Here is a 13,135-nt window from a genome sequence, read left to right on the forward strand (position 1 = left end):
GTATAGGGATTCATCTGTTATTATGGTCTTTGACTACTTTCTGCCAAGTCTGCTTGAGCTGCTGGAAGGGAAGTGCATGTGGTTTCTGTTGATTGTGAAGCATTTAACTGGGGACTGGGAGGACTTCTAGTTTTGTAGACATCATGAAACAGTTTTCCTAATACCTGCTCTAGTTTGCTTTCCTAGGCAGTGCTTGAGTGAAATTTTTGTGTAAAAAGTAATTTTATCTGTTAAGTGGAATAAACAGCTGAAACCTGCTTTGGAGAAATCTTTTCCTGTTTGTTGGAAAGTGAATTTTCAACTACTATACACACCATATCTTCTCATGTCTCATGCTTGTGATGAGGAAATTGAAATATTAGTTAGCTATAGAGTAATTAATATACATGGAACATTATGATCCCTAAGTTATAGGAGTACTCAACAAGTAGTTAAATGTAATTTCAGTACTTTAATAAAAAGTTGCAGAAAAGCAACCGAGAACCAGTTTTTTTTTTTTGCTGGGTAACTTGTGTCCCATACTTCAAAGTGCGAGGTTGCTCTCTGTCCTGTTGTACTGGAGAAATCCTGTTGTCTTGACCACGTAAGTGCAGCCTTTGCCACTGTGTGCTAGTGTGGTCGTGGTACTTTCCTGTGAGTGTATTCCAGAAAAAAATTGAAAACTGAGGGAATTGTACCAGGGACAGAGAGCAAAGAAAGTGTTAATGCAAAATAAGATAAGGCACCATGTCTGGTTTTAGTATTAAAAGGTAGGCTAAATCAGTATTATGCTACATTATATCTTATTATCATATCGGGGGGTGGGTGGGAAGCAAGAAATATGGCTAGCCACATCTAGGAAGATACATTTAATATCTCCAAGAGGTCCTGTTTCTTTGTAGAAGGTCTGACCACAGGGTAGCAAAGTCTAAAGAAGGGATGTATCCCAGTATCTGAATAGTATTTTGTTTCAGGTAAGAAGCCATTCCCTGGTTTTAGTATGGGTGTATTCTCTTCAGTAAGTCTTATCACCAGAAAAATGTGTATTCATCCATGTGGTTTCTTCATTTGAATCATGAGGGGGAGAATTCCCACATAGTTAAAATTTAGGCGTAAGTTAAATAATCTAAAAATAGTTTAAACATTCCTTTTCTTCCCATGTCTAAAACAAACAAAGCCCAAACCCACAGAGCTCTAACAATCTCTCATGGTCAGGGATACTTGAATTTTGCAATATACATGCTGGTCATAAACTTGGTATACAGTAGTTCTGCAAATTAATTACTCTGATAAATTAAAAGCAGCTTAAAGACTGTTTTGCATGTCTTGCATCATGCAAAACTATGATTGGATCTAGATTATTATGCATTTAACAAATGGGTAGGTACTAAATTCTACGCCAAGATTGTACAGTTGATCTGTGAAAAGACATTTAGTCTTAATTAGTAGTGTAGTGTCAGTAAAACTGTGACAGTGTATGAGGCAACAGCTGTTAACTGTGAACTCTACAAACTGGAGGATTCAAACTTCCAGAAAGCAATTTTCCTGCTGTAAATAAGAAATTCAGTAGGGGAATGCAGATGGCTAGTAGTTACAGCTTCTGCACTGTTAAATACCAAAGCTTGCCAACCACAGTTGCATTAAGCAGGCAGTGCTCCCTTATAGTTTGTTATATAAAAACCTAGATCTGGCATATATTTGCAAACTGCTTACAGGGCTTTAAAATGGCTGTGGTTTTTGTCCTACAGAATTGTTGAGAATGGACAAGAGAGAGTAGAAGTTGAAGAAGATGGCCAGTTAAGGTCGCTAACAATAAATGGTAAGGAGCAGCTGCTACGCTTGGATAACAAGTAATTCAACGCACGCATTTAACAGAATTTTAAGCTATAACAGCCACCATTTGAGGATTGACAGGAACATTTTTTTTGAAGATTTCAAACGAACTCGACTTTCTGTATATCCGTACTTAAGTAGTATAAATAGCTCACTGAAGCTCGTATTTGTCATAGACTTTTGAGTTAATTGTTGGGACCACATCAATTGGACCATTCTTTTTGTCCTTAAAATTGTTGTAAATTTCTGTATGCACTTTTCTTTTTATTATATATGATCAAGGTGAACCTAGTAGTGCTAGGACAAGATGTACACTAACACTAGCATGAATCTTGCTTTTTCCAATTTGAAATGTGAGCCAATTAGTAGTTTTAAGTCTGCTGTGAAGTTAACATTTCCAGGATAACCTTTTTAATAATTTCAACTTTTTCTCTTTTTTTAATGTTTAGTAGTGAACAATGTTAATACATTTCTGGTAATGCATTTCTGGTTTAAATAAATTAAGGATGTTTTCTAGTTGTGCATGAATGCAGACAACTTAGTAAGTTTTGACAAATGTTTCAATGTGTAATGTAAGCAAAAGGTAAACAGAAGTGAAGCCAGTGAGCCGAGTCTTTTGTCATTTGCTAAAAAAAAACCAACATGAATAAATGCTGATGTTTGTGGTGCATTCTTTCATGAATGGCATTTGTAACCTTCTTGTGTCTGTGTGTGATTTGGGCAACTTGGAAAAACAGTGCTTTTTTTTCTTGGTCATTTTTTTGTCTTTTCTCCTACCACCTCTTCTTCAGTCTTAAGGATGAGGGTCTTTTTTTCTTTGCAGATGTTTTCTTCAGTGTGACTGAAAACATGTTCTTTAATTTCTTTTCTAAACCTGTATTTGAAACACTTATTTTTAAGAAGCATTCAGAGGCTGACTCTTAACTCCAATTTTTGCCCTAGTACATAATTTTTTTTTTTTAGCTAAGCCTAAAGTAACTCGTTAAAATTTTCTAACTTTTAAGTTCTAAGATTGCTTTGAAAAATAATCTGTAGTGAACGTAATATACAAGAAAATATTTAATAATTAAGATTTGTTTGCTTATTTTGAGGACAAACACGTGTGTTGTAGATTTGCACAAAATTATTAGTGCTGAAATCTTGCTCTTACTTTTAGTCATCAACCAAAAATTTCAAGATGGATTAATGCCTTTTGTTAATTTAATGGAGTGAAGCAAAGTGTTAATTTGTAACTAAGACCAGATTTTCAAAGTTTAGTGACAGATGACTTAACTTCTGTATGTCGTAAAGAAAGCATGCAAATAACTATTGGCGTATGTTAACACCTGCCAGGCTGTCAGTAATTTTGTGCATACATCACGGCTGTGCAGCTTTTATCTGTGCACCAGCTTTGAACATCTGGCCTTCACCAAATTCTTTAGTGTGGCTTAGTATTAAAAAAAAAAAAAACAACAAACAAACACATGGTGTTTTCAAATTATCATTTAATGCCTTCTTGCTGAACACCATCTGCTTTGTACTAACAAATGTGTTGATTATTAAATACATTGAAGAGATTTGTTCTTGTTTATCATGCAGGAAACCCAATTCAGCTTAACCCAAACCAACCATCTAACAAACTGCTACAACAGAATTCCCATTAGCAGCAAAATAAGTACTTGTACACTTGTCCTTATACCATTAATACTAATTTTGTAGAACCAAACCAGATAACAGAAGAAGAAATAAACTTGTACTTTGGTTTTGGGACTACAGAAGCTATGTACCTCTTCAAGTTCTTTGCAGAGTTCTTGTTAATATCAGTGTTGTGTTTTTGGTGTAGAAGCACAAACCCAGTTTAGGACTAAACAGTGTTTTCTTGTTAATGCTGTTTTTTCTTCATGTATGTTCCTTCTTGATCCAGATAACTAAACAGAAAATTTATTTCAAAATCTGGCTTTGTTGTGATGTCTTGAGTTATTAAAAATGTTAATTTATATTTATAGGACACAGTGTGCTCCTTTAAGTTATGTTAACTGTAAAAAGTGCTTCAAAATTGGTTAACCAAGTCAAATAAAATTAGGACAATCTGGAGTTGAGTTTGAATTCCTTCTTATGGATACCCATAGGTTTTATACTGAGCTGCCAAAGTTCACCTTCAATTTTAATCCCAGGTAATCTTCTTTAGCATTTAAATCGCCTACCTCAAGAACACGATTATGATAGCATAGCTACTAGTGGTAAATGTATCCCCACATGCTTGCTGTAGATCCTACCCAGAAAAGTGCAGTCCTTCTCAGGGTCTTGCATACAAACAGTTTGCTCCAGGGTGAAACTGGCAAAACAAAAGCAGAAAAAAGAAATCAGTCAGCAGAAGGCAGAATTCATCAGTAAAAATTTCTGCAGTAGTAAGCAGATACACGTATACCAGCGTTTGAACAGGCTGGTGATTGAACTAGGTTTAATATGTGGTCTCGGTCAGAGTGGACTAGGAGTTCCAGATGCAAGTCATCTTATATAACTTGATATAAGCCTAATAGTGCTCTGCCTGTTTCAACATGTAGAACACAGGGTTTTGTTGTTTTTGAAATAGTACTGCATCCAACTTCATTTTCATGACACAGTAAATCCTCATTCTGTGTTTACTGTAGATCCACTTTAAATTCTTCCTGTTAAATATATAATCAGGATTTCTTATTTATGCTGCTGAAAGGAGTTTTTCTCTTGAAAACCCATTTACTAGGTTAATCTGAAAAAAATTAGGTTATTCCTTATATTTGCATGAATGTACAAAACCTACTTGCTAGAAATGATGGATCATCAAAGGCAGCAAATTTCCTTAAATTTTGGCCAAAATAGCACAAATTAATAACAGAAAAGGTTCTTAATTCTAGCAAACTCTAGGCATCAAGCAGGGAGATGAGGTAGCTTTCCAAACCAGATGCTCTTTGTTTCAAAGTACCATTTCTTCATAGAGGAGGGATTAATTCTGAATGTTTGGAGTCATCATAGCATTTAAATCAAGCTTCTTCTAGTGGTTTGGAAAAAACTAAGATGGAGTGTTTGAACCTGCTAAGTCACTTACTCTTCCATGCTCTGCTTCAAAGCTCATTGGTTAGAACACAATGACTTTGCAATGCTTTTTCTTGATGCAGCCTCTTTTTTGGTCTCTGGTGCATGGCAATGCAGTACACTGTAACACAAGTTTCTCCTTAGATTGCATGGCACCTACCCCTTTCACTTGGCTTGACTTGAGGTGTTTGGGATTTTTGCCTTAGAATGCTTCACGTTTTAAAATCGCTGCAGCTATCATAGTTCTTGGTTCTTACAACACCCTCTCTTGAGAATTCCAGGCATTGGCTGGTGGTACAAGCAACAACAGCAAAACTGCTCTGCAGACTAAGCATACATAGTGTTTGTAAGATGTATTCTGTATCAACCTGTGATTAATTGGTGGACTGAATCTTAAAAGTGTTGGAAATGAGAATCTGTAAGCCTTAAATCACCATCATCTCTAAGCTGAGGGGGTTTATATCACTGTCAGTGTTTGTGTTCAGCTGTGCTGTTTGCTTGGCCTCTTCAGTGTATTGTCATTAGGTGTAAGTGGAGGCTTGCCTTCTGTGTTTAGCTGTACTTCTGTGTTTCAGAATAATACATTTCTGGGATGATCCAGGGATAACGAAAGTGAGATTTTATTTTTGGAAATGTGAGTTCTCTTCCTGATTCTGCTTCTGTTCTGTTTGAGAAATGAGCTTGGTAGTTTTTGTTCAATCTGTGGTTGTAAGAGGGTAGTGCTTATTTCTGAAGGTGGTTGCATTGCAAAATGAACACAATAGCTGTATGCTTATGGTCCAAGAAGTTCTGAAAAGTGTTTGGTGTTAGTGTGATGCTTTAAATTGGTATCAGAATATTTGTTAATTGTTTTGTGGAAGCATTTCATAGTACTTTTAGTAAGCCTGTGGCTTGGTTTGTGAGTTTTGGATGTCGTGGAATTTAGGCTTTAAGTCATGGTGTTCTCACAAGGTAGCTCTAATACAGATACTTGTTTGATCTGCCAGTCATCAGTGACCTGAACTTTGAAACTTTTTTTTGTCATAGGAGAAGGGAGCCTGTTTGCGCTGTCTCTTCATTTGGTTCTTTGTCTTGGGACTGAATTGTGACCACAGACTTGCTTTACATAGTACTAAGCATAGACAGTTTGGGTTTTCTCATAGTTATTGCTTGTCTTCAAGTGGTTGTCTTAAGCCTTTTTATCTTCCACGAAAAATGCTGAAATGTCCATTATGTTGCAATAGTGTTGGAATGAAGCATGTTTACTTTGTTAATGTTGCAGACTATGTCTTTTGAATTGATAATTTTACTGGGTTTGCTGCTTGATCTACTTTGGTTTTGGAAAAAAAAAATCCCTTGACTGGAGTTGGTTGTTGAGCGAAGTGCACTGCTAAAAAGTTAGAGCAGAAGATGGTTGGTTTATACTCTGCTTCACAAATCAGTAAGCCTTGCTTTTGAGATGTTGCTGTTGGATTTTAAAGAAATAAGATAATTAAAATGCTGTGACCATCTGAGCTGTAACCCGGAACCTCTGCAAGCTGACTGCTGTTTCAAACTCATTGGAACTTATCTGAAAGCAGTTCTGGCAGACTTAGCACAGGGTTAGGTGTTATCTCTCTTAGAACAGCTGGTAAAAAGTTAATTGAAAACCTACATGAGTACCATGTCCCCTGTCATGCTTCCCGTGTCTAAAATACATACAGTAGTTTGGATGTGATAGTATCCAGATCTGAAAGCTGGGAAGTCCTGGTGTGAGGTAGATTGTGCTGCTGGCCTTAGTGGTAATTATCTCCCAAGTAAAGGAAGCTGAAGACTTCTGCCTGAGAAGATGTTGGTTTTACAATGTAATGGTGGGGATTAAGGTATATTTAATTTGGGAGAGCAGTAAAAACTTTTATTAAAAGGATGCTGCTAAATAGAATTGTCTCTTCTCTGGCATTTTAAATAATGCAACATAGTGGGTTCATTTTAAAATCACTAAAAGTAGATCAGTTTTGAGCTTGAACTAAAATGGACAAGAAAATAGATTTTTAGAGGCTTACTCTTAGAACTTTGCTTTGCCCTGTAATTTAACCTTTATAGATAATCACAAATGAGAGCTTTTTGCAGCTATTCCTTTCCATGCAGCCAACTTCAAATGACCTTCATAAAAATAGGAAAGAAAAACCCAACAAAAAAAACCCAAACCAAAACAACCTTGTAGTACCTAGTTTACCAGTGGTCAGGATTAAGTTGAATCCTTTCATCTGAATGTTAATCCTGTGAGAGATTCAGTATTAACACCTAGTTTGTAAAGACTTTTCTGTGATGAAACAAATTGCATAGTACATTAAGAAGGCTTCAGTTCCTCCTTTTATTGACTGTTAAAAATCAAATATCGCATCTTCTGCTTTCTTATTTGCAATTTTGAGTGAGTTACTGGTATGGGAGTGGAATCCATCCTGGATGAGCTCTAGAATTCACATTGTGGAACACACATTCCTTATGGCCGAAAGAGAGACTTCTTTTGGCTGTATCTGTAACAGAGGTGCTTGAAGCTAGAATAGGATTCTTCTGTCTTAGTTACAGTCATAAGCTTGATTTTTTTTTTCCCAGGAGTTTACCTGGGAAAAAGTAATTGGAGCTGCCTTTGATTTTGTCATCCTGTTGCAATATTTGTCTTACTCAGCAGCAGAGTACTTTGTCTTGCTTTTGTGAAAGGGCATATTCTGTAGCATCCATCTCTGTCATTCTTCTTCCAAAAGGAGCTAGACTATGGATGTTTTAAAATTACTTCGGAATTCTTGATGCAAGTATTTCTGGAGGAAAATGGAGAAAACTCACATGACCAAGGCTCAGCCTTTCCTCTGGTCTCCCTTGGTCATAGCAAGAAAGCTAAGCCTTTTGTCTTCAGAGGACTTTAGTCAAGCTTTACATGATAATCCTGCCTCTCATCAGAAGACACTTGGGTACTTTGATTCATTTGGACATGCCCTGCTAAGTAGTCATTCAGACACCTCCCAGTGTCTTAATACTGGGTGCTTTACAGGAAATAGGGTCAGGTCCTTATCACCAAGTGTCCTGCACTTCAGTAGCAAAAGGGTGTTATTCACCTCTTCTGTACAAACTGGGAGGTTCATGAGAGGAGAGCTAGAAATCTGTAGCTGTTTTGGATGCATCTACAAGCATGAGTAATGGTCATGAACTTCCTGCCTTCAGTCTCTGACCACATTCCTGAATGTGTGCAATAAGGTGGAAGACTTTTTTCCTGGGAAGATTGACCATCTGAGTTAGGACAACCGCTGCAATGCTCCTTTCAGTAAATACCTCTAGTGCTACTTCCATATTTTCTGGGAGTGGGTCTTTTATCCCCAAGAAGAAAGGCGAATCTTAACATCCTTCCTCCATCCATGCTGTTTCTCAGTGTAACTTGCAGGGCATGAAACTGGGAAGGGAGAAGCAGGAAACCAACACACCCTGTTTTGTGCTGTGGCCGTAAATTTCAAGAACAACTTTTCCTCATTTGGCCTTTGCGTTTCTCATCAGCAGAAGGTGATCACAAGTTACAGCAGCGAATGCAGAAGTGGTAGGCACTAGGCTGTGTCTCCTCTTCACGCTGTGTATTCCCTGCCCACCCAGCTCTGTGTCGCTGTGCAGGCGGTCCCCTGCTGGTGCAGGCAAGGGAAGTGCTGCTGCAGCCTGAGGATGGTGTGCCAAATTCCAGTTTGATTCTAGAAAAATGTGTACACCAGTAAGATAAAACTGTGCTTACTAAAGGTCACCCACCTTGTTTGGAAGAAAGGTATAAACATTTGTGTAAGGCTAGACAAATTCAAATGAGAGGATAAACATATGTTTTTAACACATGGTTGATTAACTGTTGGAAGAGCCTGCCAAGAGAAGTAGCTGCTCTGGCTTTCACTGTCTTAAAAGACTAGCTTTCTGGAAAACATGTTTTAGTGAGGAGTATTTGGGCTTTACAGAGCAGAAACTCAGGAGCCTGGGGCACAGATTGGGATGTGACATCAGGCACAGTGTTCCTTGAGGCCTTTCCTTGCAGTCTGCATCTTAGCTTCTTCCCTACATTTCACAGTGTGGTAACACTGATGCACATGACATTCACAAAAACATGGTAAGAGAATGGGGGCTGCTTTCATGATGAAGGAATTTGAGGAATGGTTGGGACTGTGTGGAGGGTCTACCTTGAATGTTGGGAGGTGTTGGGGAAGCAGCATAGCTGGGAAAAGAAGGAGACAACATGTACATCTAGGGCACAAGTATTATTGCCTGATGACTTGCCCTAAAGCATCCAGTTTGGGATGTGTAGGAGAGTGGACTTCATGTGGGAGACGTTCTGCATCTGTTAAGGTAAGTAGTTGCTTTATTGTAGTGGAAAAATTGGGTGTTTAGTGATGAGGCGGGAGGAGGAACCAGGGCGAGGGCTGTGATGACTACACCAGGAAACTCAACTTCAAATTTGAGCCTTTGTACACCTGTCTGCTCACCAAAGTACCTGATTTCAGCTACTGAGATAAACATTAGGAGGTCTTTTGTAAATGAATGTAATGTTCATTCTGCCAAATGAATCTCCGTTGAAACAACTAATTTTCTCAAGTGTGGGCAACACTAACAATGTAAAGTTTTTTTTTAGTGCGTGTTACATCTTACGTGGATGTGTTTTGAATTCTGAGTAACTATCACGTGGCTGCCCCATCCCTGGCCGGGTTGGATGGGGCTTGGAGCAGCCTGCTCTGGTGGAGGATGTCCCTGCCCATGGCAGAGGGTTGGAACTGAATGAGTTTTAAGGTCATTTCCAACAAAACAATTCTATGAATCTATGAATAAAGTTGGCTTTTTCTTAATTGGGTTGTCTTTGGAAGTGTGCTAAATGTCTCTGACTGCAATATGTCAGAAAAATACTTCTGTAGGAACAGCCAGAGAAGCATCTTGTATAGGGCTTACGTGCATGAAAAAGGCTCTCTTTGGATGCTTATTTGGGTTTTGTATATACCCAGAGCTGCATTTGTTTGTCAAGTTTATTTCTAAGAGATGCTTGAGGAAAGGCAAATTCCTGGAATTATAACTCAGCAGCATTTGGGTCATGTAACTATCAACATAGTTTGGAACAAAACCAAAACGCAAACTCTTGTATGACAAAGTCCTGATATCTTTAAAGGCCTTCCTAATTTTCTGGGGAAGATGACCCATTTGGAAGGAGTAGGAACTCCAAAACTAAGTCTCGGGTTTTCTGTGGTCAAATTAACCATCTTTAGAGATCTAAATAGCTCTTAAAATAGCTTTTATACAGTCTCCTTTTTGTACAAATAAAAACTGTGAGGCTTTGCTGCGCAGCAGAGTCAAGGAGTGCAGCTTCACCAGTGCAGACTCGGCCAGCTGTAGTGACAAGGAAACTTGGTGATGGAAAAGCAAACAAGTGTACGTGCCGTAGTGCTCTGCCCTTTTCTGGCATAAAAAGAAGCCTCGGACAGAAATCCTGTAGCTGGCAAAGTATACAGCCAGTGTACACCCTGTATTTTGACTGTATTTGCAGTAAAGCACTTCAGAACTGGTTTTAAATGTAGCAGGGCTGTAACTTGTCAAAGCAGAAGAATTACATCCTTTATCCGTATTTCCAAGGAGCTTCAAATTTTTTGAGTTGGAACCTATTTTTAGGTTAGAAACTACAATTCTGTTACCTGTGCAACTGAAGTCCCCTGTTACATCACTGGAAGAGACATTCACAGGTGTTTTTAGGCAAAATGCAGTGGTTTCTCTAGAGAATCAGGTAGAAAATGACAAAGTAGATGATAATTTTTACCACAGTTAAGAGAAAATTATGCATACTTTACTAAGCATATTCGTATTTTTTAGGTGTTACATCAATGCCAGTTACAACTATATTGATATATAACTTGCCATATCTGTTGCAAGTAGGACTGTATGAATAACTCTCAGAGTATTTCTGAAACATTGCTATTGACTTTACTTTTGATTCATCTTAAAAATACTAGCCCAAAAGAACAGGAAGACAGTCCCATGTAGAAAGTGAAAGGAAATTTGTCCTGAATCCTACCCGTAGCATCTTTGTAGCCATTAATCTATTTATTACCACGGAAAACTCTGTCTTGGAAAGTGTCATGGAACAGAAGGTGAATTTTAAATGCTTACTAGTGCAGTGAATGCTCGAAGATGCTTCTTGTAATCACTCCTTAAAAGAAGCTGAACTTGGAGAAACAAAACATTCTTTCTGAGAAGAGCCAGGTGTTTCAGCCTCCCCGCTCTTCTTGATGAACAAAATCAAGAATGTAAGATTGATTACTCTTACGTGGTTTCCACTCTTCCCTCTCCTCTAGCACTTGCTGTGGGATCACGTGTGTGCTTTGCTCCAAAATGTTTATGGAAGATGATGACTACATCCCTGGTAACCCTTTTCATAGAATAAATCACAAAGCCAAGTGTATGCCCGTGCTGTGTGCTGTGTTGCAGAGGAGGTGCTTGTTGCCCTGGACAGGATAGTTTCCAACAGTGGAAAGCCTTTCTTTAACGAGAGCTTGGGGGTGGTGGGGGTGTGTGTGTGAGATTTTGCCTTCTCCTCAAACAAAAAGCCAGCCCTTTGTTCATGCCGTGCTCCGGATTCCCACTGATGTGTTTTCTGGGTGTGGTGGAAAAGTTACCCAAATTATCAGTTTCTCTGGTGCCGAGTATGGACCTGTGAGTGGCACAAAGCCAACTGACTTGAAGTGCAGTTCTAATGTAGGTTAGGTGATGTATTGCTTACAGAGGTCAAAGCCTCCCCAGTGCCCTATTTTTGTGACAGTTCAGGCCCTCCAGATTTTCAGTTGAAGTTGTGATGGAGGTGGGCACCAGAGATCCTAGCTGAACTGTCATCAGTGTCCAGTGTATTAGTGTTATAACAGCATGGTTTTACTCACTGGTTTATCTTCTCAATAGAAATTCAGTGCTTTGAAGGCTTTTGCAACCAGATTGCACCTCCTGGAAGGTGAAATTACTGCCTTGTCTGCTGTAATTCTGTCTCCAGTTCATTGTTCATTCTTGAGTAAGCAATGTTTTCTTTAGAGAAACAGTTGATAATTCTTAGTACTAGTAAAAATGCCTGTAAAAGGAGGTTGTTTCTGCTGAGATACCAGGCTGTGTCCAATACTGGCTGTTCAGGCAGGGTCACAATTTTAATTGGGAAGTGATGAACACTCTCGAAAGTGCAAAGTCTGGGACTTTATATCCCAGTTATGCGTGATAACAAGTGCAGGTAAATCTCAGTCTTATCTGTTGAGCATCAGTTGTAGGTTCCCTTTGATATCTCTGTGCTGACTGCAGGATATTTTCAACCTTGGAAAGGGAGCAGTAGTGATCTTACAAGGTCGAGGAGCAGTGCTGTGCTGTAGATGAGGAGGAGGAGGAGGAATGGCTTTGCTGGATCCTCCACTTTGACTACAGGTAGTAGTATCTTGCTAGTAATACAAACCTGGAGTTAAACAGTTAAAACCTCTGCAGTTCTGGTAGTTTGTTTTTGAAGTGTTGCAAATATTGATAGCACAGTATGAGCTCACTGACAACCAACCACTTGTATATTTGGAAAAGCTTTCACTGCCATTACTGGACATGTGGGTATGTCCATATGCTAGGTGATTTTGAGCAAAACCTTGTTACAGAGGCTTCAGGTGTTGAGGAGTTGTCCTGTTGTGCAGTTTCAGTGGATGCATCCCTTCCACAGGCATATCCACCTCTCCACTGAGAGCCAGTGGGCATACAGGAGCTCTTTGCTCCCTTGAATGTGGTCCTCTTGAATTCCTCTGCTTTTGTGATAGCTCTTAAATATGTTCTGTCCCACAGTGCTTTTATGCTTTGGTCCCGGGTACTGTGGTTGGAAACAGTTGCTATTGTCATTGGTGCTTCAATCCATGGAGCTCAGAGGTGTATTAAAAAGGAGAAGGTGGGATGGTGCTGCAGCAGCAACGTAGGAAGGGAACAGCCAGTGTTCCAGGCATGGGCAGCACTGGGCTGGTGTTTCCAGGTGGTGCGTGACTGCATTGGGTCCACCAAGCAGGTACTAATGTTGCTGTTCAAACTCTCCAGTTTCCAAAACTCATGAAACTCTCTTGGTAAAGCATTCCCTGTTGCTGCTGGATCTCTGCAGGAGGAGCGTTTAAACTGACTGAGGATACTGTTCCCAGGCACAAAAGATAATTGTAAGTACTGTTATGTCAGATGGTAGTCGTGTTTCTGGTGTGGTGTTCAGTTTCTTAACTGAGAATTCATTTCTGTGCTCTCCATTTGTTGGTCATTTTGGTCAGAG

The 13,135-nt window shown here is 39.1% G+C and overlaps 1 protein-coding gene across 2 annotated transcripts in view; it reads left to right on the forward strand.

The window, feature by feature from the left end:
* Positions 1–13,135, forward strand: part of DNAJB6 (DnaJ heat shock protein family (Hsp40) member B6) — a 56,362-nt gene that overhangs the window by 24,692 nt on the left and 18,535 nt on the right. For both annotated transcript variants that reach the window (XM_062621493.1, XM_062621494.1), the window contains one exon: positions 1,728–1,798. In XM_062621493.1, coding sequence (XP_062477477.1) covers positions 1,728–1,798 — 71 coding nt within the window. The remainder of the gene's footprint in view (positions 1–1,727; positions 1,799–13,135) is intronic.

This window comes from Pezoporus occidentalis, unplaced genomic scaffold, assembly GCF_034315485.1.
Source record: "Pezoporus occidentalis ecotype Australia unplaced genomic scaffold, CSIRO_AGI_Poc_V1 ctg23, whole genome shotgun sequence".
NCBI classification, from domain to species: domain Eukaryota; kingdom Metazoa; phylum Chordata; class Aves; order Psittaciformes; family Psittacidae; genus Pezoporus; species Pezoporus occidentalis.